This window comes from Dipodomys merriami, unplaced genomic scaffold (assembly GCF_024711535.1).
Source record: "Dipodomys merriami isolate MVZ:Mamm:240054 unplaced genomic scaffold, mDipMer1.0.p SCAF_5, whole genome shotgun sequence".
Classification (NCBI taxonomy): Eukaryota; Metazoa; Chordata; class Mammalia; order Rodentia; family Heteromyidae; genus Dipodomys; species Dipodomys merriami.
Window position 1 is genome coordinate 62672824 of NW_027206068.1, and position 25084 is coordinate 62697907.

The 25084-nt window shown below is 44.6% G+C and overlaps 1 protein-coding gene across 1 annotated transcript in view; it reads right to left on the reverse strand.

Moving 5' to 3' along the window:
- The window catches only part of Plxna4 (plexin A4), a 421273-nt gene that overhangs the window by 139057 nt on the left and 257132 nt on the right, over nucleotides 1-25084 (reverse strand). The window contains exon 4 of the mRNA XM_069996788.1: nucleotides 3979-4110. Coding sequence (XP_069852889.1) covers nucleotides 3979-4110 — 132 coding nt within the window. The remainder of the gene's footprint in view (nucleotides 1-3978; nucleotides 4111-25084) is intronic.

Genomic DNA, 25084 nt, shown 5'->3' on the forward strand with positions numbered 1-25084 from the left:
TTATTTTCAGATGGGATCATATGGCAACTTCCCCTGGGTTGGCCTTCAACTGTGATCCTCCTACCTCCACTTCCCAAGGAGCTTGGATTATAGGTGTATCTCACCATGCTTGGCCCTTTCACAACTCTTTTTAGCTCAGATTAATTAATTCATTAATTATTTCATACATTCATACTGATGAATATGTATGGGGTACCTGTATATGGAGTATTTATGTGTCAGAAACTTTTCTAGTAGGCTGTAATAGACATACAAGTGAACAAAAAGGACTAAAATGATCAACACTTGTAGTCTCATGGGGCTTACATTCTAACTATGGATGGCACACAAAAGGTAATAAACATATACCAGTTGCCTAAAAAGAGACTAAGCACTACAAATAAAAATAGAGATAAATGAGAGCATGGCAATTGCTGGGTCTGAGTGGAGAGTGGGCTGGAATTTTCTCTGAGGAGCTCAGGGAGGCCCCCTAAAAGCAAAGCCTTAAAAGAGAATCATCCTTGTGGCTTTTTGCAAAGAATGTCAGACCTAAGGAACAATCACTTAGAGAAAGCCTAGGGCCTATCTGTGTCCAGACATTCACATCCCTGGTTCCCCAACTCTGCAACATGGATGGGGGGCGGGGGACAGGATGAAAAGTGAAGATCAGGGATGATGGAGTCTAATGTCTCCCAGAGCACAGAGATCCTTCTGGGTCTTGGTAAATGCTTTGGCTATTGCAAGTATCCGACCAGAAGAAAAGACATGATCTAATTAAAACTTGAAAAGACTGACATTTGCATAAAGAAGCCTGGAAAGAAAAGGTAAGAACAGTGGGTATGGTTAAGGGGCTGTTACAAACATATCAGCTCTGTCAGAGGTGGCAGCCTTGTGGGCTAACAAGTAGTCATATTCTGGAAACATTTTTAGAACTATTACAATTTCTCTCAACACACTGTATATAGGCAAGGGATGAAGGCAAGAGTCAAAGATGGCTGGCTGGATTTGAGCTTGAATTATGTGGCTACTATCATCTGGGATGTGATGAGAACAGGAACAAAATGTTGGAGAAGAAGATGTAGAGTTCAGCCACATTAAAGCAAAGATCTGTGAAACACACAGGTAGAGCTGGCAGGGAGGGAGGCAATTGGTTATGTAAGGTGGGACTCAAAAAGAGAACACAAGGAATTAGAGAGCACCAGATAATATTTAAAGTCATGGAACTAAATGGTTTTGTTAAAGAACAAGTATAAGATGAAGTGATAGAGAGAAGAGGAGAAGAAGAGACCAGAAAAGGAGACGGGGAAACAGTGGCCAAAGAGGTAAGAGAGAATTCTTGTCCAACAACAACTTGAAGAAAGCATCCAAGTTAGTATCCATGTGCCTTCCCAAGCTCGGATGCTAACAGGTGTAGGACTTTGCTCCTTGCACTTTTTGAGTGTCTACTTGGAGTAATTTCACCAAGATTCCAATGTTGGCTCCTTCTTCAACAGGCTGACTCTAAGGTTAGCAAACTGCTGCCTGCCACCTGTTACAAGAAAAGTCTTACATAGCCATGTCATTCCCATTTGTTTACGTATTGGTTACCATAGCTTGATGTCACAAGAGCAGAGCTGAACAGCTGCAACCTAGGCCATGTGGTCCACAAATCCTAACTATTTATAGACAGTTGCTTGTCACTAGGACTAATTCAATGCTGCTTAAGATATACTTAGTATCATTTAAGAAACAAAGAAGGCTATTTAATTTGAAACAGTACATTTACTAACTAAAAATGTTATCAGGAATTCAGGGCCTTGCATGTAGTGGCTGGGTGCTGGTAGCTCATGCCTATAATCCTAGCTACTCAGGAAGCTGAGAGTTGAGGATCACAGTTCAAAGCCATCCCAGGCAGGAAAGGGCATGAGACTCTTGCCTCCAATAAACCACAAGAAAACCAGAGGTGGTGCTGTGGCTCAAAGTGGTAGAGTGCTAGCTTTGAGCATAAAGAGCTCAGGGACAGCATCTAGGCCCTGAGTTTAAGCCCCATGATTGACCAAGAAAAGCATGTAAAAAATTAGTCAGGACAAATTAAAAATCATGGCGGTAATGTTAGAATGTTACAGCCTCATTCAAATCTAGTACCTCAGTCTATGACTATATTTGGAGATCAGCTCTTTTTTTTTTTTTTAGGGCTATAAGGCTATTCACGAGGGCCTAGTCTAATATGACTAGTGTTCTTACAAAAGAGGAGACTAGAACATATGGGTGGAGAAGAGAGAAAGGCATGCACAGACGGCAGACCGTGTATGTGACAGCACAGGAAGAAGATGGGCATCTCCGAACCAAGGAGACAGGCTCCAAAGAAACCTAGTCTACTGATACCTTAATCCTGAACTTCTAAGTGTCCCAGTCTGTGTTTGTTACACCATAGCCCTAACAGATGACTTGATACATCACTGGAGTTTGTCAAATACAAAGACCTTGGCGTTCTCCCAAGGATCCATTCCAACAATGAAAGTTGCTTCTCCTCAGCTCCCAGGGCTTTGGAAGTGGACAAAGAGTATGTGTGAGTGTGAGTGTGTGTGTGTGTGTGTGTGTGTGTGTGTGTGTGTGTGTGTGTATGGTGGGGAGTGGGGTGGGGGGTGGGGGGGAAAGCGGCATTGGCAACCCCATTAAGAAAAAGAAGGAATGCAGACAGCAGGAAAGCCTCATTCTCTGCCGCTGATTCCATCTCAGACACCCTTGCTCCTCAGGCAAAATGGTTCACGCTCACCCCACACCGGGACATTCCCAAGCCCTGGCGGCTTCCACAAGAGCACCACAATGGATCCTAGTGTGGTTGAAGCTGGGCAACCAGGAAGCCCCGCACCAGGAGAAGATGTCATCTAGCTCTCAGGGAGAGTGGCGCGGCTGTGGGATGCTGGGGCATAATGCACAAGCCCTGTGGGTGGCATAATGTGGAATTCATCTCCCTCACTCCAAGGAGCAGGGGACAGGCTGAACAATCCAGACTCTGTCAGTAAGGTCCTCTGGAGAGTTCAGGCCACGCTAATGAAGACGAAGAAGAGAGGGAAACATTGCTCATGGTTGCGGCCTCTGCCACTCAGAGCTGACACATCCATATTCATGAGCTGGACAGACAGCTCTTGGGATGACTCATCCAGTGCAGAGACGATAGGGTGGAAGTATAGTAATGCTGATCCACACTGGATGGGGTGGGGAATGTAATTCACTCCAGGTTGTGAATTAAGGGGCTCCAGGAAATACCCTGAACTCTATAGGATTCCCCAGGGAATGTCTCCTCCCTTGCCTGCTGCTAACATAGGATTTCTGCTTTGTACTTGGGACCCCAGAAGAACTTCTTTCTTAGCTCTCTGTTGAGTTTCCAAATTAAGTCCAATATTGTTACTTCCTATTTAATACCAGCCAATAGTAAACTCCTATATCCTGTCTGTTCTTGTATTGGCTTCATAGAATCTGCTGGAGGTTCCACAAAGTGTTGTAGGTACACATGAAGGCTTAGAGCTCACGCTGTCCTGTCTCATCCTACTACACAGCTTCTGCTCCCTAATTCTTTATGCACTTGGCTATTCTATAATGCTCCCTTAATTAGGGTCCTTTACCAATCCATCTTTGCTCCTCACAAACCTCCTGTGTCTAGATAGATGACTTTGGTAGGATATGATTTATTAGGTAGGGAATCTGGACCAAGAACTTGGGCATTGCATACCATGTTTCTCCAAAAGAGAATAAATGTTGGCCCTAAACCTATTCATACCATCATTTTGAAGTTAGTGGATTTGTCCTAGACTCATGGATATTTTGATATTTCAAATGTTTCATTCCCTGTTATAGCACACCCAGCCTCAGTCCCCAGGCAGCAGAACTGAAAGGAAACACGCTGAGCCAAATAAATCAAATCACCTCTCTGCAGCTGGCCTCCTGTAGGTTTCTACAGAGCCACAGGCTAGTATTTAGTTGCAAGACAAATGTCTAGCCGAGTCCAAAGAGCCTTACCTGCCTTTCTGACATGATGTAGAGTTGCTCGTGATCCTTGGAGAAGGCCATATCCCTGAGAACGGGACCAGGATCTACTACCTGCACAGTCTCGTACTGGAGGGCGTTGCCTCTAGGCCCATCCACTCGGATCTGCAGAGAAAAGGAAGAGAAAGAAAAACAGATATGAGTTCAGGTCCTACACTACCCATAGTCCAACGTGATCCCAGAGATTCTCCTAACAGCTAAGGCAGGGGTAAGTGAACTCTGTCCCCATAAAGCTCAGAGAACAAGGCCAAAAGCAGTGGAGATACAAGCCCACCTTGGCCTCTGGATGGGAATACCACAGAGAAGGGGAGGAGACAGACCAAACTAGGTTCCAGCAGGAATCTGGTCTCAGTCTCTAAGGTTCCTGATGCCTTGGGCTAAGTCTTTGAGGTATTGTTGGTCTTTGGAGAAGAGGGTGGGGCTAGTATTGAGCAAAGCAATATGGGATATGGGGATTGGAAGAATGGAGACTATCTCAGATCAGAATGTCATCCCACATCAGAAAAGCAATGTTATTTACCATATTTGTTAGCAGAAAATAATTTTGGTTTAAGGATGTGGGCTAATTCTCTGAAATTGTTACTGTGAGATCATCGGTCTCCTTTTGCCATTGAAACCACTGGATTGTACTTTAGGCTTTGGGATAAATATTAGGTCCTTAAGGTTCTTTTCCTCCAGGGAAAAGGTGTGGACACTACAGGAAAATGTGGCTCAAGCATGAGTCATCCTCAACCTTCCAAGAATACTTAGCCGAATAAATTGTCCCTGGGCCACTCATGAGTCCTTCTTAGAACTGCTTATAGAGACACAACAGGAAGAGACTTTTGCCCATACTCTCCATCATCACTGAGAATAAATCTAGAAAAGACACAGGCTTCTGGCCTTGCTCCTGTGTGTCCATCCAGGTATCTAGAATCATCCTGAGTCTGAGTACACAGGTCCAACACAACCACAATCAATGCTATTAATAAACGCTATACACATAAATCAGGAATAACTATTACTAAGAATAGAATATTTGTAATAAATGACAGGGGTTAAATGTCATTAATACAAGACTTTGCAAAGCACTTGCAATTTTAGGGATTTCAATAACAAAACAAAAGAAAACATTATATTCCAAATATTCCCTATGAAATATCACCTTTTATTTTAATTTTTAATATCTAATTTTCAACCTTCAATGAAATCCAGGTGAATAGATAACTGTTTTAAAAGGAACCAAGGTTTAGAAAAGACTTCAGTCTGATGACAGCGGATCATATTGAGACACTAGGAAGTCTGATGGATCCTGATTCTACCCAGTCCACTGAGCACTGATATCAGGTTACTTTATGTTTGATTTTAGGTTTGTTTGTTGTTGGTTGTTGTTTTCCTTTTAAGCATTACCCATAAGCTTCCCAGGTCTCAATGCAGGGAGACAGCTTTACATATAATATGATTCTCTCAGAGTTACGGACTCGTTTGTCATGGCGAATGGTCCCTCAGCACACATTCCTCCCTCTGTCACTTTTGCTTGGAACTAAACTTACTCTCATGGTGCTGCCCTTCATGCTATAATGATTGAGAAGTAACAGGCTCAAGCTCATTAATGGGCTCCGGCAGAGCAAAGTAGGGATGAATGACAGAGAGAAGATCTCTCCTCATCCTCAGTAGAGTCAAAGAATCAAAGATCTGTTGACAGCTTTCTGTGACAAGAAGAGAGAGAACCAGGGAAGGTGAAGCATAGAGATGCAAAACCAATAATCCTTGGTGACATCCCCAAGCCACTTAATCCAAATAACAGCAGAGCTGACCTATTGTCAGGAAATTCCAGATCCTTAAGACATTTCCTTCTTGTTATAGTAATAAAAGGCTTACTTGCACATCAAAAATTCCCAACTGTACTGATAATGGATAAAGAAAATGAGACTAGATAAATAAAACAGTAGGCATGAGTGCTAAAGTCTAGGGACAGAACTGAAACCCAGGCTTGACTTAGAAGTCTGCTTGTATGAAAGGTCTTGTTCCTGGGGATGGAAGGAGGAGGGAATCTATGATTCCAGAGACTTCCTTTAGTTATTCCTGTCATTGATGCTCAAAAACTGTGCTTGATGCCAGGCACTGGTGGCTCACACCTGTAATCCTAGCCACTCAGGAGCCTGAGATCTAAGGATTACAGTTTAAAGCCAGTCCAAACAGGGAAGTCTATTAGACTCTTATTTCCCTTTAACCACCACAATCCAGAAGTGGAAGCTGTGGCTCAAGTAACAGAGTGCTAGTTTTGAACAAAAATGTCTAGGGACATAGTTCAAATCCCAGGACTGGCACATACAAAAAAAGACTACTACTACAACAACAAAAACTTTGCTTGACCAATATTTATATTCAAAATGAAGTTGAGTCCTCTTTGCTTAACACAAAGCTCACAAAAATAGTAACAAAAACATGTATAGGAATTAAAGGGAAAGATGTTTAACCCTACCTCAAAATTCCTCAGGTTCTTAGAGCCCTTTTTCTACAGCTGCCCACAAGCCACATGATGCTCCTATTGGCCAGGTCTTCTTTTAATCTGAATGAAATTGGAGTTCATGTGAATCCAATTGGGATTACCAACCAAGTCTGACCGTAGAGCAAAGGCCTTGGCCCTGGCCCAGCCAGGCTTCATCCCTAGCTAGGAAGTAACCTGGAGTGGGAGCAGAGTGCTTGTGAGAGCCCTGGCTGGTCTCCAGGCCCCTCAGGCGTCCTGTAGGCATGGACCCCTGAAGGAAATGCTGGTGGAACTAACACCCATTCAGTACCCTTGATCAGACTCCCCACCCCCAGGAGAAATTAGATTCAGTGCTTAAGCAGGGCCTTTATCACTTGTCTCCAACTTTCCTGTTCCTTAAGAGAGGTGATGTTCTTAATGTAATAGACCTCAGAGGAAAATGGGCAACATGGGGGCAAAATCAGAGGCCTAGATACGGGAGGGATCGGGAGAGACTAAAGGTCCAAATTTTCACAGGCTTGGCTGTGTCCCCACCTTCCCCATGCTGTCAGAATGTGTATGAGCAACTGGAAACGTGTTTTTCCCCCTCCTCTTACTAATCCACAGTGTTCCATAACACAGAATGGAAAGTGGTCATGTTCCCTATCTCTTAAGAGATTTTCACACTCACACTCATGCACAAAAGGAGTTTATGTGGGAATTTGCTGAATTTTGTTGGGAAGTCCTAAAATGTAGGTAGAATGGGCTGGTTCTTGGGTTTTAACATAAACAAAGGACAATAAGAACAGTCCTTTATTTTCATATTTACTTATTCTTACTTTTGTCCTCCTAGGGATTGAATCCCAGGATTTTGAGCATGGTAGGCAAGCCCTCTACTACTCAACTAGTTGAACAACATCCATAGCACTTTCCTTTTTTCCTTTTAGGCCCTTTCATTTTTATTTCACCTTTGAAATAAGTAAGGACTTGCTCAGTTTTCCTGGGCTGGTCTCAACTGCATGATCCCCCTGCCTCCATCTCCTGATTAGCTGGGATGATAGCCACCACCAGCAGCTAAAAAAATTTTTTATTGAATGGCTACTACATGTCAGATGCTGACATACCACAACACCATAAGTGTTAATATTTTCTCATTTTCTGGTGAGGCATAAGAGCTTAAATAACTTGTTCAAGGTCACACATGTAGTGGAGATCAGAACCTGGATGCATACCAAAGTCTCACTGATTGCAACATCCTTACATCTGTGAGCTCTCCCACTAAGCCAAACTCTGACACCACTGGATATGTAAATTTGCTTCCTCTCAAGGAGTCAAAGTAGTTGTTGCTAAACAACATCACCCTGGGGGTGGAGGTAGAACCCTGCCTTTATCTCCTGTAGTTCTTTGGGGAGAGGAACATGCATATGAATGAAGACAAGGTTGTAAATTTTCCAAATAATGAGCCCTTATATTTTTGTTTTATACCTTGCAAAGCATTTCTAAAGAACACTATCTCATCTGATGGCTGTAAAATTTTTATGATGTTGACTGTCAGCATAATCATTCTCATTTTACTGATGAAACAACAGAGAGAGGGGTTGTTCTGAGCCTTTCCCGCAGTTCGGTGGCAAACCAATGTGAGGTTGGACTCGAATCCAAGTCTTCTGATGGCTGGCTCCATATTTGCCTATTAGCTATTTGGATTTTTGCAAAAGCCTTTGACAAGGTTCCATGTGAAAAGGTATTTAAAGATAATGAGTCTCTCTGGGACTTTGGGCAGCTTGGCCATGGAAGACCTGACTTAAAGACAGGGAAAGACAGATTTCTTCGTGAAGAAATAGAACTGAGAACTCCCCAAGCACTGGTGTCACCACTAGCCTTATTTAAGTATATATATATATTTAAAATAAATGGTCCAGGGGAGGAAGCAGGAAAATTTACAGATGATCCTAAGCTTGTAACAGCAAGAAAATTGGCAATGGAGATAAACTACAGTTAAGATGCTCTACCCTCTGTAGGTCTCACAGTGAGGGAGGTGTGATGGGGAAGACAGCCCTGGAGCTGGGGGCTTTTCAGGGCAGAGGTCATGTCTGCTGCTTTCCTGGTAATTCCTAAATGTGGATGGTACTAAAAAAAGACATTACTGAGAAAACAAAAAATCATATTTTAGCCAGGTGCTGGTAACTTATACCTGTCATCCTAGATACTTAAGAAAGCCATATTGAAGATTTTGGTTCAGGGCCAGCACAGGCAGGAAAGTTCATGAGATACTTTATTCAATTAATCACCAAACAGCTGGAAATGGAGGTATTGCTCAAGTGGTAGAGTACCATCTCTGAGCAAAATGAAGTTAACAGACAGCACTTAGTCTCTGAGTTCAAGCCCCAGTGCCAGCACATATTCACACACTCACACACACAAATCACATTCTACTAATGTGACAATGGGCTCTGCACTTCTAGATATGATCAAGGTAGGAGACAGGATCAAGCAAGTGACCTCAATATTACTGTTTTCTACTCCCAATACTCCAGAGCATACAAGAATGCTAGGCAACATTCCGATGGGATTTCAGAGATAACAGCCCAACTGAGCTTCAAGTTCACTTGAAGGTGGAATATCATACTTATTTCACGCCTCATAAGGTAAAAACATAATCTCAGGAATGATATACCAAGACAAAAGGAAAAACTGGGGAGCTAATATGAAAGGAGAGCCGTGGCTGTGTTTCAGTCATGAGTGTAGAGTTCCTAAAAGTTATGAGATGAAACTTAAGGGCTGGGAAGGTGGCTCAGTGGTAGAGTGCTCGCCTTGCATGCATGAGGCCCTGGATTTGATTCCTCAGTACCCTATAAGCAGAAAAAGCCAGAAGTGGCGCTGTGGCTCAAGTGGTAGAGCACTAGCCTTGAGGCGAAGAGCTTAGGGATAGTGCCCAGGCCCAGAGTTCAGGCCTCACGACCAACTAAAAAAAAAAAAGTATTACTTTATACAGGGTATACAGTACCTGTGGATCACCTAAACAATGAGAAAGGATCAAATAGGAATTGGTATTTTAAAATGTAAAGAAACCAATCATGGACTATCAATATAAGTTTGCTGGTTGTATAAGTGGACCCATTGCAACAATGAGATGTACAAGTTGTTATGTTGAAAATGAACTTTACAACTTTGGTGGTGGGGGAGGGGGGAGGAGGTTTGGGTGGGGGGCGGGGAGGGAGGGGAGGATGGGAAGGGATGGGAAGGGGAAACAAAGGAGGAGGCTACAATGCTTGATAAGAAATGTACTCATTATCTTGCCCATGTAATTGTAACCCCTCTGTACAGTATTTTCACAATAAAAAAGAAAAGTTTGCTGGTTGGAAGCTGATAGGCTCTGAGGGTGATATAAGGAAGAAACCCTATGAATCCCTTGATGGAGTGATACATTCAGTCATCCCCCACCAGACTGGTAAAATCAATTTTCCTAACACATTTTATCCAATATGCTCCAAATATGATCACATTGATATATCAACACAATTGTTGACATGAATACAACTATGAATGAGATTCTCTTGCATTGTTATTTTTCTTATCATACTAAAGAATTGAAAATTGGGCTATTTTATGCATAAAGCACATATCAATTAGGATCAGCCACATTTCTGGCACTTGCTATATGTGCCACCATACTGGATGGTATCCTTCTAAACCATACTCTTCCTTGTACTCTGATTCTGCACTGACTAAGCAGCCCACAAATTTGGCTTGGTGACTGTCCTCCTGAGAGGTGTTATTGGTGGAGATCTTGCCTAGCCACAACCCCATAGTGACTCCAGGAATCCTCATAGTGCAACTCATGGTCCTCAGGTTTTTTGGTGTTCAGAGGCTGGACGTGCCCATCAGCATTATGATTCCCATCTAGCCAAGCAAGTCAGATTGCCCAGCTGTCTGGGCTTGGTTCTGATCTTGTCTAGCACTCTGTATTGTCATAGGACATTCTATACCATGGACATGTCTCCTATGGGCATGGGTTTCTGGAGGCTCCTTGCTGCTGGGGACAAAGTAGGGGGGACAATTAGATGGTGGTGGGCACTCAGGCTTTAGGGGATAGCTGCCACTCACATGGATTTATTTCCATGTTAAGAACTAGTGAGATCATAGTAGGATCTAACGATCAGTATCAGCCCTGGTTGGTCCAGCAGAAACCTTCATTCTAGTGCTGTATACCCCACTGCCTACTTGGAGCTTAGCAGGGACACAGACTTCCCTGTCTTCCCTAGCCAGTCAGTCTCCAGCCCAGGATCTCCCTAGGCAGCCAGCCCCCTTCCTTCCAGCCCCTCTGGCTCTCTGCCCATCCACCAGTCGCCACAGCACCTATCTCCATCCTTGGCACGGTGAGTCTCTGTGCTGCCAGGCAGACTGCTATTAAAACATCAGCAGGGTGGCCTCCGCAAAGGTCAGCCATCCAGGGAGCTCCTGGCAGCTGCTTGTTTGTTTATTGGAACATTATCTGGGCCGGGCTGTTTATTTACATCCATTGAAGGATTGAACAATAAATATCGTCTCCCAGTAGCAGGCAGATGCTTGCACTAGAGCGTTCTGGCTGCTGTCTTGCTTGGAATAATCTCCCTAATGAGCAAACAGTGCCATTCATCTCTGAAGATGTGAGCTACCCCCATACTCCCCCACCTTTTCTGTCTCCCCATGCACCCTCCCCAAACTTCTCATCCATGTTGACACCTGTGAGGTTTCTGGGCTGGGTCCAGGTACAAAAAGGTAGAGGAATGGAACTACAATTGAAGATGGATCAAGGGAACAGATTACACCTAGAGGCATTGTTCCAAAGTACTCTGAAGCCTCCAGGTGGAATCTCAGGCCCCCAGTGCCTCACATGGCTGGGGGAAACTCGCTGGTGGCTGGAGTGGGAGACTGGGTAGGCTTTCCACCCAGGCTGTGATGATGGCTTATAGAGAGACACACCTCACATTTGAATGGAGCCAGCATGACACTCAAACCTCCCAGAATTACAAGAGGCAGCCAGTTTGCAAAGTGGGGCCCTGTTAGGGCAGGCAGGGAGAGGTAAGGTGAAGGTGATGGGGGTGGAGGGGAAGCCAGGCTTGGCTCCTCTCTTCAGAAAGGTGGATGTGTGACTTCAGCTCTCTTAGTTGTCCTAGCCTTGATGGACAACCAATGAAGAGCTTGGTAGTGAGGAAAAAGAGACCAGAATCTGTGTCCTACAACATAGGGCCATACTGTGCTCAGAAAGACATACAATGAGCCACTGGAATCAAGGAATGTGGTTGATTCACTTGGCTCTCAAAGGGTCTAAATGACCAAACCATGGCCACTGTCCCTCAGCATCTTGCCACACAGGTGCAGAAGCACTCCACACCATGGAGTACTAGAGTCAGTTGCTTTCATTTGTTGAATGAATAATCTGAGATGCCAGTTCTAAGTGTGAATTGCCACAGTTGATACCATTACACATACATACATACACACACACACACACACACACACACACACATACTCATTCACAGACAAGCCTCCACTTGCACACATAACATGCATTCTTCATGTCAACACACTCACACATGCTCCTTATCTCTGAAGATGAGCTCATTTCTCAGCTCAATACAGTGTCCGAACACTTTCCCAATTAGCTTCCCAAATGACACAGGGCAGGAGACTCTGGCAGGGGAGCATGGGAAGAACTGGGAGCGGCAGGCTGGCAGGAAGAAAGAGCTGAGTGGGACTAGGTCTGAGTTTCTTGGCCTCTGGCTAGTTGTGGAGGTAAATGCATTGGAAAGGTGCTCCTTTGCTCTTCTGCATCTCCAGAGAGGAGATGCTTATTTCAGATGGTGGTAGACTGGATGACCTCAAGCCGTGGTAAGACTCTGGAGGACATGTAACCCTGCTGGGGAAGAGTGGCTTTCCATATAGCCCTGTACTCACTAAAAACATCCCTATAACCATAAACCAAGAAGATTTCACTTCATGTCCCCTTAAATTTCCCCAGGGCTTTGGTTTTCAAAATCGTTCCTGTCTCTGCTGGCACTTTCAATCCCCTTTCCTGGATTATCTGTTTGTTTCCCATAATGCCTGCCACCTTCAAACACCCTCTATGATGTATACATTATGGTCATTGTGTGTTCTCTGAGCTAGAAGACAAACTCTGCCAGGACAGTAGTCCTCATTGAAGATAGATCTCCAACTCCTGTACCATGCCACTTAAAATATTGGTTGAGTGAATAAATGACTGAACCAACAAGAACACACAAGGTACTTGTCAATGTCTTTAGTCTCTCTCATGATGCAGAACTCCCCTATTGTGCAGTGATAGAAATCATTAAGGACCTGCCCCACTCAGGCCCCCTTGGCCAGCAGTGCCCTCTCCACCATCAGTGTAGACTCTACTTAAGGTTACGGTCTACCCTTTCCTGTCTTGAGTCCCAGGGCTTGGAAGGTGGCCCTGATTTCAAATTCACCCTGCTGAAGTTACCTCAGAAGAGCATAACAAGGGCTTTGTTTTGATTTCCTGATTCCAGCCAGGAGGAGGATGAAAAAGGAAAAAGCAAGACTATAAACAGCAATTAATTAGACAGGCACTGTGTGTACATGAATCCCACGTCATGTTACCCAATACTGCAGCGACAATCGGTCCCTTTGGATCTCCCGTTACGCACATTCACAAAGCCAAAGGGTAGTTTCTAGGCAGCCATTAGGATGTCTTGTCTTTCATTGTCTGAAATCAATGAAATTAGGGATAATGGCCTTTGAACTTTCATCTGCTTAGATATTGACAAAGAGCAAGCTACAATTCCAGAAGACAGAGATACTGAAGAAAGCAGAAGGAAAGTCAACAGGGTTGATGTAAAGCACAAACAAGAAGACAGATTCACCTATCAAAAGCTATATACATATGACCATATAAGATGATGTTAAGTGAAATGAACCCCAAGATAGGGACACAAGTGGTTTTTATCTTTCTTGCTATTGTTTTTAATGTATTTATAATGTACCATGTGATTTTTTTTATGTGTTTCTTTTGTATGTTCTTCCCCTATGGTATAACTCCTGTTTTCACCATATTTGATTCTGGTGTCCTGCATCTTGTAGATACATTTTTTTTCTAATTTGGGGAGGAGAAAGGAAATAACAAAGTGCTGAAATAAGGATACAGGTTGACCCATTGTGACAGTGAGATGTACAAGACACTATGTTGAAAACAAACTTTACAACTTTGGGGCCGGGAGGGAAGGAGGGGTTGGGGAAGTGGGATGGTAGGGGAAAAACAAAGGAGGAGGTAACAATGCGTGATAGGAAATGTACTCATTACCTTATTCGTGTATGTAACTGTAACCCCTCTGTACAGTATTTTTACAATAAAAAATATACAAAAATAATAAAACCTGCCCTCTGGCTGTCCCTGTCAGACACACATCACAAAAGCTTGCACACTAGAGTTTCCAGGTTAGAAACGTGAGTGCATCCGATCCCTCGTGCTCTGAGGAGCCTGCATCCCATAAACCTTGATTTGACCATTTCTCATTTTCTCTGGCCAAAAATTGTTCAATCAGACTGCTCATACTCCATGAAAAAGAAGTATGAATTAACAGAGAGTTAATTTACCACCTGCAATGAGTCAGGTACCATGCCATGAGCTGTATATGCATTAGTTGGCCCTGGTGTCTGGAAGATGGGCCACACTTATCAGGACCAGAGGCCTGAGATGGGGTACACAGACAGAGGGTAAGTAGTTAAGTCTACAGGCAAACAGTGTCAATCCTGACCCTAACCTGTAATCTTAGATAATGAACTAACTCTTTCCATGCACCATTTTGTGAGTATAGAACAACAGAAATAATATTAGTACTTCATTGTTACTGATATTTGGGCATGATAATGTCTGAAGCATGTAAAATACTTAGCCAAGTAAGGTGGTAATGATTGAGTTTCAGTAATTTGTTAGCAATTATTATTCTGCAATTGTTACTATTGAAATGACCAGATCTCCATGACCCTCATCTATCCCCATTTTGTGTGAGATGAGGGGTTCACAGCTGGGCTCCAACATCTGACAAGGCCGCTTAAGGGTTGGGAAGAGAGATGGGACCCATAGCTCAGCTGGGGGCTGAATGAAAAGGGCCACAGTGGGCCAGGTATACACAGATTGTATAAGTTGTGTTCCATAAACAAAAGACCTGCAGACCTTCCCTCAGATTCCCAACGCTGCAGGCATTGTTCAGGAAACTGAGTCAGGCTCAAGTCTCAAGTGACTGAAAAAGTGACCACTTTGTGGAGGACAAGGGAAACAACTGGGTGCTATTGTTTGACCAAGACATAAGAGGGGGAGTGGAGAACCACCGCCAGGCCTTGCTGAGAAAGAGACATGTCGAAGGACCTGGTGTAGCGAGAGCCTAGAGTCAGGGCTGGCAGGAAGGTGAGGAAAAGTAGGGTCTACTTCCCTAAGGGGTCACTGTCCCATGTGGAGTCAGCACAGAGACTGTATGAAGAACCAGAACCCCAGGCCTCACCCACCCACCTGAGCCACTGTCTTCTCCAGAGACCTTCACATGCCACTCCTATCCCTGCTCTCCCACGCCCAGAGCCTCCTCCTCCTCTACACCCACACAGTGCTGCCATCAGGAATGGGTTAACATTGGAAAACCATGCCAAGTACCTTGAAGGAGGGGATGCGGAGACATGAGGGGCGGTTGTTCAGTCAGCACTTCGGCTCTTCTGGACTTGCAGCCTCCTCTGCAGGGGGAAGCTGATTAATGCAGCTGTGTCCACATGGAAGGGAACCCCTGGCCGGCGGGAGGCCCCAGGAAAACAGAAATAGAGAGAGGGGCCTGGGGATGGCAAACCCTTACTTCAGTAGGTTTTGGAATCTGAAATAGTAAAATCCTAACTCAGAGGATGGAAGCTTCCAGTACAGCTCTGGCAACAGAGTAGAGGCTCAGTAAAGGGTTGACTACATAAAGAAAATGGCTGTCTAGGTTTCATCTCAGGCTGGGAAGCAGTATCATTCCCCCTGACTCCACATCACCGATTAGCTTCCTCCCTAAGCTCATCTTTTCATCATTTCCACTTTCTTGTCATCCTTTATCTATCGCTACCCTCACCCTAGGGGGATCCCCCATGAAATCTAAGTCTCTTCTCAACTCCCACCCCATACCCTCCCTCCTTACTTTGGTCATCAGCCCAACTACAGGACACTGACCTCTCTAATTCAGTGCAGGCCCAACACTCCAGCACTTACTGGGCCCCTTGCTTGCAGTCCTGTTCCCACGATCTCCTTCTCCTTTTGCCTTTCCTTCCATTTTCTCTCTACTTTCCTTCAACCAGCCGAATGCAAAAGTCCCTCTGAAGTTGGTCAAGGCCTTTCTTCCAGGATTTTCTCCTTTACACCTGCCAGAACCATTGCCTGTGCTACTACATAGATGGTCATGTCAAAGTGTCATGTGCTTTAATGGGTCCTGAAGCCTCTCTTTTCCTCTCTGGCTTTGAGCATGTTTTGGTTCTGCACTAGCGGGTCAACATCTGGAGGTCAGCTGCCACTAGACAGAAGCTATACTCCTTCATTATTCTGCCCAGTGGAAACGTCTGCAACCTCAGGAGAATGTGTCCGGTTAGTTTGGTGTCTTCTGATGAAATGTGGGACTCAGAATTCCTATCTTAGAGCCACAGTGATTTCAGCAGGTAGATTGTGAAATGCTGACATTATCTGGCACAAACTGGTGGTATTGCATAGGTCTGCGAGTGGTCGCTAGTTAGTAGGTAGTGTGCTCACTTAGTATGAAGATTAGATACAAAGATGATAATGGCAATGGTGCAGAATGCCACTCCCCAGCAGGGCTGCCAACAGCCTGTGAATGCCAGTTACTGAGTAGATGTTAGTTGATAAACAAATGAACACATAGGTTCTATCTCAAAGGGAAAAGACCAAATGGTTCCAGGGATCTCAGACATCATCTGATGTCCTCAGATTCTCTCCTAAGCTTAACTTTCCTTCGTGTTCTTTTCTAAAAGACCACCAGTCCTCTTCTAATGCCAAGGACATGGGTGGCAGCCCAGCCTAGATGCTCTCATCCTTGGGTACTCTTCTGAGCCAGCTGTCTGTGGGAACAACAGGGGAGCGACCGTTGCTCAGCCCCTAGGCACTGCTCTGCAATTTCCTTAACAGATAAATAACCTGGGGAGCAAGCATCAGACAAGCCGAGATTACCCTGACATCTGCTCTCTCTGATGAGCTCTGCTCTCGTCCTCTCCCTGCAGCCTCATCAAGCTGCTGGGGTACCAGACCTTCCCTGGAGCTGTGAGGCTGCCATTCAGGGACACACGCACACACTTTTATGTAGTGAAGAATGGCCTGCATTCACTCAGGGCGAAGGACCAAGGTTCTGGCTTTCCAGAATGGGGAGAATTCAACTCTCCTAGTAACTGCTCATCTTCCAATCCCACCTCAACCTTAAAAACCACATGGTACTTCCTCTTGGGAGCCACAGGACCAGGGACCACCCGGGTATCTGGCTGTGTGACGGAGGGTGATGGACTTGCAAAACTCCCAAACAGCTAGGGATTCAGGCTTTGTTCTCTTGGGAGCTATACCAAGAGTTCAAAATTACCCCGGCTCCTGGACTTCCTGGGCCCACTTTTGTGTGTGTGTGGCCAAAATGAGGTCACAGAAAGTATGAAATGCATGCCATGTTACTGAAGGCCAAGCTCAAGTACAGCCAAGAACCAACGGTTCCTTCAGGGTCTCCCAGGATGGATCCAATCCTTTCCCTACATCCCTTCACACACACCTTGCTCATGACCATCATTCTCCATCACATGACTCCTTGCACACTCGCTCATCTTTCCTTCTTGGTTTACAGGGGTTACATCTGACTTGTATTCCCCATGCTCATAAAGTATCTAAGGAAAGCTACAGCATGGAGATGACAGTTTTTCCAGCTTTAAAACTGTCCTTAGCACAAAAGGAGACATTGTGTACTCCAGTGAGAATGTCCGTTACCATCCAGCCACAATTCACTGGAACTGCCTGGGGGTGTGGAATGGCACTGAGCGCCATCTCACAGACGCTCACGTGTCGCTTCCCGCTTCCTCTCTCTATCCTGTCCCTGCACATCTCACCCAGCACTGCTTCTGCCACCATCTTTTTTCCAAACAGCAACTGCTCTAGAAAAATCAACCCTGGGAAAGACCACAAATGAGCACCCAGGAATTCATAAGGCCTGGGGTAAAGCCTGGGGTAAAGCCTGGGTACAGTTCACAGTCAGAAAAAATAATCTGTCCCCAAAGCCACTGCGGGGAAGGCCTTTCCCCAGGCTTAGCATTCTGGAACTAAGAAGGGGTCCCTGTCCCAGAATGACATCACCAGCTGAAGCTGGAATGCACAGATGCAGAGAGCTGGGGGCCCCCTGTGTCCAGGGGGATGGTTTGGCTGTGATATCACAAAGGGTCTTTTGACTACCCTTCTTCTGCCCCCACCCTCTTGGAGGGGCCTAAAGACACTCTCCTCAAGTCAAATGATGACCTTTGACTCCACGGAGGGAAAGCCAAGAGGAGACAGGCACCAGAGCTGAAATGCCTCGAAGGAAGAAAATGATAATACATGCCTGCATGGGTACTCATTCTTCCAGAAGCATGTGGAATTAAGTGTAGAGCAATGTATTTTAGAGGAAGATATCGGAAAACCGTCCTCTCTGTCACTGGCCACAGTTATTATAATTATTTATGCAGCATCACCAAGGTCTATGTTTCACGGCAATTACACTATTGATCTCAGCGCTCAGAGTGAAACCCAGAGATGCTGTTTCTGGTAACTTTGGGAATTCTCCCTCCCCATGCTTTGGATGTGGAAACTGAGGCCAGTGAGGAAGTCACCAGGACTATGAGAGTCTGTGGCTGAAATATTCATACTAATCATGCATGCTATTTAGTTCTAATGTGTGTGTATATGTGCGCATGCACACGCGCGCTGGCACTGGGACTTGAACTCAAGCCCTCATGTTTTTGCTTAGCTTCTTTGCTCAAGCCTGGTGCTCTACCATTTATGCCACACCTCTGCTTGTGGCTTTTGTCCGATTAATTGGAGATAAGCATCTCTTAGATTTGTCTGCCTGGGCTGGCTTTGAATTCCTATCCTTAGATCTCAGCCTCCTGAGATTAAAAGCATGAACCACTGGCCCTTGGTTCTAACATTACATTTTAATAGTGATATGTGGTATATCCAGGTATCACATGGCCAGCACTTACCCTGTCACTGCACTCATTTTTAAACTTGCCCCCAAATTAAACAGTGTAGTGATTCAAATGGTTTCCACAGGCTATTACCATGGGTTTCAAACCCAGCTTTGCCAGGAAGTAGCTGCTCAATGACCTTTGGGAAATGAGTCAATGTCTCTAACCCTTGTTTTTCTCATCTATAAAATGTAATAACCATACCTACTACAATTGGCTGAGGACAGACTTACTTAGTTGACAAAGGCCATTTAGCTCACCACTGACACTTAACCAGAGCTAAACTGAAGTGAACAGTTATTTCTATAGATGTTCACTCAGGCCACATGTCTGATAGCTCCAGGGGTAAGAGAGAAAGATTTTTCAACATTGAGACTGGTAACAGGGATGAATAGTACTTCTTTCTTTCTTGATGGCCTTGGGTACAAGCTGGATTTGGACTTGTGTGTCTATTTGGCTCTAGTTGTGAGTGGGTATGGTCCTTAAACTCTGATCTCTCTCTCTCTGCCTACCACATTCCAACTCAGGACATGTTCCAATGTCCTCATCATCTTGCCTCTAGCCAAGAGTCAGGATTGTGGTTATACAAACCTTTATTTTTGCAATTAATTTGAAATATCATGTATTTTGAGGTTATATTCAAGGATAAACTATATTGGCTGCTGGGTGGGATTCTGGTGATATATGGAAATAGTTCCCCATCACAAATCTTTTTGCTAGGGGAAGTCATATTTTTAGAATATAATCTCTTATATTACCTGGTAAGACATTACCACTGGAGAAATTGGCAATGGAGAGGAAGACACAGTCATGGAATAATAGTACATTACTGTGATGCTCAACTTGGTCTTACTTGCAGACAGAAAAAGAAGAGAAAGGAGCAGAGATGGAAGGTGATGGAGCTTGTCACACACTGAGTTTCCATGCTGGAGTAATCAAGTGACTGGTGGGACCAATGAGCAAGTTGGGAAGAAGGCTGGTCTGTGTGGAAGAAGAATGAGTTTGAAATGTGTTGAATGTCCAGTGGTAGTGGAAAAAGAAAAGTTAAGGGTCTGGTTGTCTTTGGGAATTAGGACTGGTGCTTGGATAGAAGATCAAAGCTAAGAACAATTTGCTCCCTGCCATCCTAGAATTGGCCTGTGAAATCATAACATAGAGATGTTTCTCAGAGCCACAATTTAGTCTGATGTTTGAGGTGACCCTCTTACCCATTCTCTTAGGGTCACAGTAGACCTAGAGTACAGAATACAGAGTAAGTATTAGCAAATGGGCAGACACAAAGTCATCTTTCCCCATGTCCCATCATGTCCCAGACAACTATAAAGGATTCGCTTAGTCATGAAACAAGAACATTCTTGAGGCTGGTGAATGTAACATGTGTGAGGTCCTGGGTCCAATTCTAGCAACACACACACACACACACACACACACACACACACACACACACACAAATTACCTTATTTACACTGCCACAACCATCCTTGAATTCCAGTAGGTGAGGGAATTTTCTTGAGGTAAAGCATCTTTTACGATACAATTTTCTGGGGTGCTAACATTTCAGGGAGGAGTAGAGCATACTCAAGGGAACAGTGTCGTTGAAGGAAGTTGGCTCTATTCCAGCTGTTGGCAAAGCTGTTATAGCATTGTGGAAAACTCCTTGTCTCTCTAGGCACTATTAGCAAAATGGCAGTGCTAGACATTCTCTAAGGTCCAGATTATAAAATGATATATCATGACCATACATTTTAATTATAATTATGCTTATTATTGTATATATAGATCTATTTAATAGGCAATAAGTTATATAGTTGTTGTTGCTTTTATCTCCAAGATTTCTGTGGCAGGAGAGGATAGAGTGCCTGGTAAAAGGCGAATGGACAGACAATGGAAGCTAGGTTGGTTTGGAATAGAGGAGGGTGTAGTATTTTGGGGGAGCTAAAGAGAAAATTTACATTATACCATGGTTTTCTTTTGTGTAGGGTTGATTCGGCGACTTTTTAAAAAAGTCAATGCTGGTTTTAAAACTGCCATTACAAGAAAGAAAATAACAATACCCCACATTCTCTTGGTTTATTTCTGACAGCGACCTCGGCTATTGCACATCCTGAGCATTGGAAGCATGGTTGGTCCCTTTCTCCCTGCAGACCTCCACATTCTGTCAGTGCTTCTGGTTGCCCTCGTGGCAATGCTACCTCTAAGGGACACATAGTTCCTTTTGCTGTTTGGCACCTCCATTGTTGGGTCCAATCAGCAGGGAAGAGGTTGGCAGGCAATACAAATTGGGAAGAGGGAGGCTTGGAGAACTGCTTTGCTGTTATTCCCCAGTGGCTCCAAAAGAGGTCGCCACTGAGCTTCCACACCACAAACGAGGTCCTAGGTCAGACAACACAGCCCCTCTCAACTGTCCGTTAACTGGCTTTCTAGCCAATTTATTTCCAACCCCTAAAATTGGCCAGGGAGAAGCATGATGGAACACCATGACCTTTCTCTCCAGCCCCAGCAGGACCCTTGATCATACCAGCTTGTTACGCTACAAAGAGAGACAAAAAGAAGCTAGCAACAAAATTAGCTTATATCACTTAACCTCCTCCTGGATTTCTAAGCAGGTAATTATTTCCTTAGCTTCCGATGGGCTGTGAGCTCTTTTTATTACAGACACTGTTATTAAAATTCGAGTGTTTCAGGATTATTGTATACTCCACTCTCCTAAGCATATCCACACCTAGTAAGATTCTATATTCCTCCTTTCCAGTTGTTCCTTCCCTGAGTTTTTCACTGACACCCACGATGACCCATTCAAAGGATCTGGGACAGTCAGACGACATGACTTTGACAGAGGCCTGGGACAAAGAGAACCAGAAGGTTCTCTTACTGGCCTGCTGGGCATTTCTTCTGGGAGTCTGATTTCTCCAGGTCACTCCATGGTTGAACATTAATCGAGCAGCTACTGCATAAAACCCCGTTCAGAAATTCAAAAGATTCAAAAGGCCTTCTTAACTAAAACAATTAAGGTTCACAACTCAGTTAAGAAAGTATTTTTCATTTATTTCCTTGTTTAATTCACAACAAATGTAGCAAGTGCCCAGTAAGCATTTGTTGAATTAGAATGAGCCATAATTCCAAAGAGATAAGAAGGGCAGTTATTTTTATTCATGTCCCATATATAAATAAACTAAGAATCAGAGGCCAAAGGACATACTCAAAGCCAGATATAGACAGCAAATGGTGGGTTAAGAATTTTCTATTAAGTCCCTGGTCAACAACAACTGCTACCCATAGCAATGCCTCCTGAGTGAAGTGCTTGCAGGTAAAGGCTGTGTGGAGACCCAGTAAGGAGGAAGGACTGATTAATTCAGAGGAGGATGCTTTATATGGGGTGGAAACTTGACCTGATTTTTAAACTGGCTGACATGAGCATAAGTAGCAATGAAGGAGAGCATCATGGGTATGTAAGACAGATTGGTTAGATATGGTGAGAGCATGGGACTTGGGGGGGGCAGGGTAAGAAGGAGATGTGGAATGGTCCATTAAGAGACCCTTGAACATTCCCCAAAGTACCAGGCTACTGATTTCTAATCCTTGTAAAATGGAGATAACATATAATCCTTACCCTACTTTGCCAAGTTGGAAGATGACCCTTGACTTACAAAGAGACCATTCCATCAGTTTAAACTGCCGTAAGTAGAACACACATTTAATTCACACAACCAAGCAAACATCCTATCTTTGCAGATGAATGGCCTGCAGAAGTTGTGCCTCCTACCTCCTCCATGATGGTCTACTTGTGGCTTGTCCACCACTGCTCAGTAGCACAAGAAAGCATTTGGAATGGCAAGTTCTCAAGGGCAATTCAAACTGTGAAGTGTGGATGCTACTGAATGTATGGCTATGGCACTTCCACGCTATCCATAAAGTTGAAAAATCCTCATTAGACCCATCCAAAGTTAGGAACTATCTGCAACTTGAGTTGTCCACATTCTCCCAGCTTTCTTGGAGTTGAGTTCTCTCGTGTTTGGGTTAAAGGAATAACACATTTCTCTGCAGCAAATCTGTCTAACTGCCGCGTTGGAAAACCTTGACGTTCTTAATATAAACTGAAGCAGCCAATTTAGATTGCTGGAAAATGGTGGGCTTGGTAACCGTATTTGATTTTCACACTCCCCTCGATCAAGTTGCTATGGGTAGAGACCTTAAAACTCAGCAGCTCCCAAGCCAAGATTTTATCACACTCATTTAACACTTGTCTTTAAAGCAATTACTCACGCAATACAACTTTGAAAAGAGTTTTCATGTACCTAGGTTGGGATAGCGTCCTAGTCACAGGATGAACAGGTTCCAGTTCTCTGACAGATGAACAATGAAAGCTCAGATGTTCAACTTACTATTCAACATGATGTTACCACTGTGGCCTCAATAGGTCCTATTATTCCTGACCTTGTTGCCCTTAGCATGTTGCCTTTCACATCTATTTCTTTTTAATAACTCGATAAGCAAGGGGCTGACTAAGAGAACCCACTATCCCATTCTCTACCACCTTAGTTCCATCAGTGCAAAGGAAAATGAGTAAAACTGCCTGCTTCTTAGACATATTGTTTGATTGTGTTCTCTTGTGTTAGAACCAATTGGGTTGGGCTGGATTGAGGTGGATTAGATTGGATTGACTCAGGTTTGGTTTGGTTAGCTTAGGTTGGGCTGAGTTGGATTGGGTTGGGTTGGGTTGAATCAGATTGGGTTAGGTTTTATTGGATCAAATGGGGTTTGATTTACGGGTCTGTGATTTCCATAGCACTGGACTAAAGTCTTCCCTGATTGCTTCCATCTTAGGGCATTGAATATCAGGAAAACTTGTACCCTTATTATGCCACGGTAGTTTCTAGGGGCCAATTTGTACATGGCAAGAGTGAAGGAGGACACAACATTCCCAGGACACCAGCTTCATGGAACTTCCAGCCTCTGTCTCTCCCTCTGCTGGCTCAGGTTTTACGTGGCCAGAAAGCTTCCGAAAGGAGTAGGGAAGAGGGCCAAGAGCAGGGAGAAGCAGAGAACAGGCAAGAGGCAGGCAGAGCGAGGAGGCGGGCTGGCAGAGTATGCAGGCCTGAGAGCATTCTCTCGCAGCAGCGTAAGAATTTGACTCCTGGGAAAGCCTGGGATCTGCTTTCCCTGAAGACCTGAGGTAACTCGGTCAGTGAAACCCAACCCTGAGTGGTTGCGATATAAGGTCACAGGCAGAGGCAAGGCAATGTCAGAAGTCCATCTGCACAGAAGCGGGCCTGCAGGTGGGTAGAGGGAGGGCAGGTAGTTGGGGGGGAGGGGCCGGCAGTATACTTTTGAACGTCCCTAGGGGGTGGTCAGAGCCCTCCCTCCCCAATGGGTTCCTACTCCTACCCTTCAGAACATCAGAGGAAGCTATGACGGGTGAACCTTCTGGCAGTACTATCTGCTCACTTAAGGGGAAACTGAGGCTGAAAAAGAGCAATAGAAGCCAGAACCTGGAGGAAAGGCTATCATATTTGTCTGTGTGCACTTGCGCTGCCTATGGAGCATGTTGGGGTGGAGACATAGCTGCTTCCAGCCATTTTGCTCCACTTCCCCTTTGCTTTCCTCCTCCCTGGGCCTAGAAGCCAAAGAAATGTGAGTTGCATTGCTTTCCCTCCCCACTCCTTCAGCTCTACAAGGCTAACAGCTTTACCTCCTGGGTGCTGTACCAGAAAGCAGGAAGGAAGGAGGGAAAAGGAAGGCTTTTTGGAGCCTGAGATGATCATCACCCACTTTGCTTTCCTTTCCTCACTCCCTTCTCATCTGTTCCAAAGGCAGAAATCTAATGAATCCTGTAAAAACAAGTAATCCCAACTGCTGCCGTAGGCTACAAAGGCCAAAGGGGGCCTGGCTGTGGTGTGTGTGTGTGTGTGTGTGTGTGTGTGTGTGTGTGTGTGTGTGTGTGTGTGTGTATACCTGTATTGTGCTAGCATGTATGTATATAGTATATGTATGCGTTTTCTAAATCAGGTCTAACTTACGTGGAATCCTGCATCTCCTCCTATAGCCAGTAGGTGGCAGAGCTGTGACAGGCCAGTGACTCCAGTCCTGTGTCATTTGGGTCAGGACTGGTTCAACTGTGGGGAGAGAGGTTGCATTCACACACACACACACACACACACACACACACACACACACACACACACACACACACACACACACACACACACACACACACACACACGTCACTCATGGAGATACCTGGCCAAAATGATTCAGAAGAGAGTTATCTAAAACTTCTGGCACTTCTGTTCTCTCCTCTTGCTTTCCTCTACTCTTCTCGGTTTCCCTTAATTTTATCTAGAAAGGAGAAAGCCTTAATGTTTGCAAAGCACCTACAGTATATCAAACTCAGCGGAA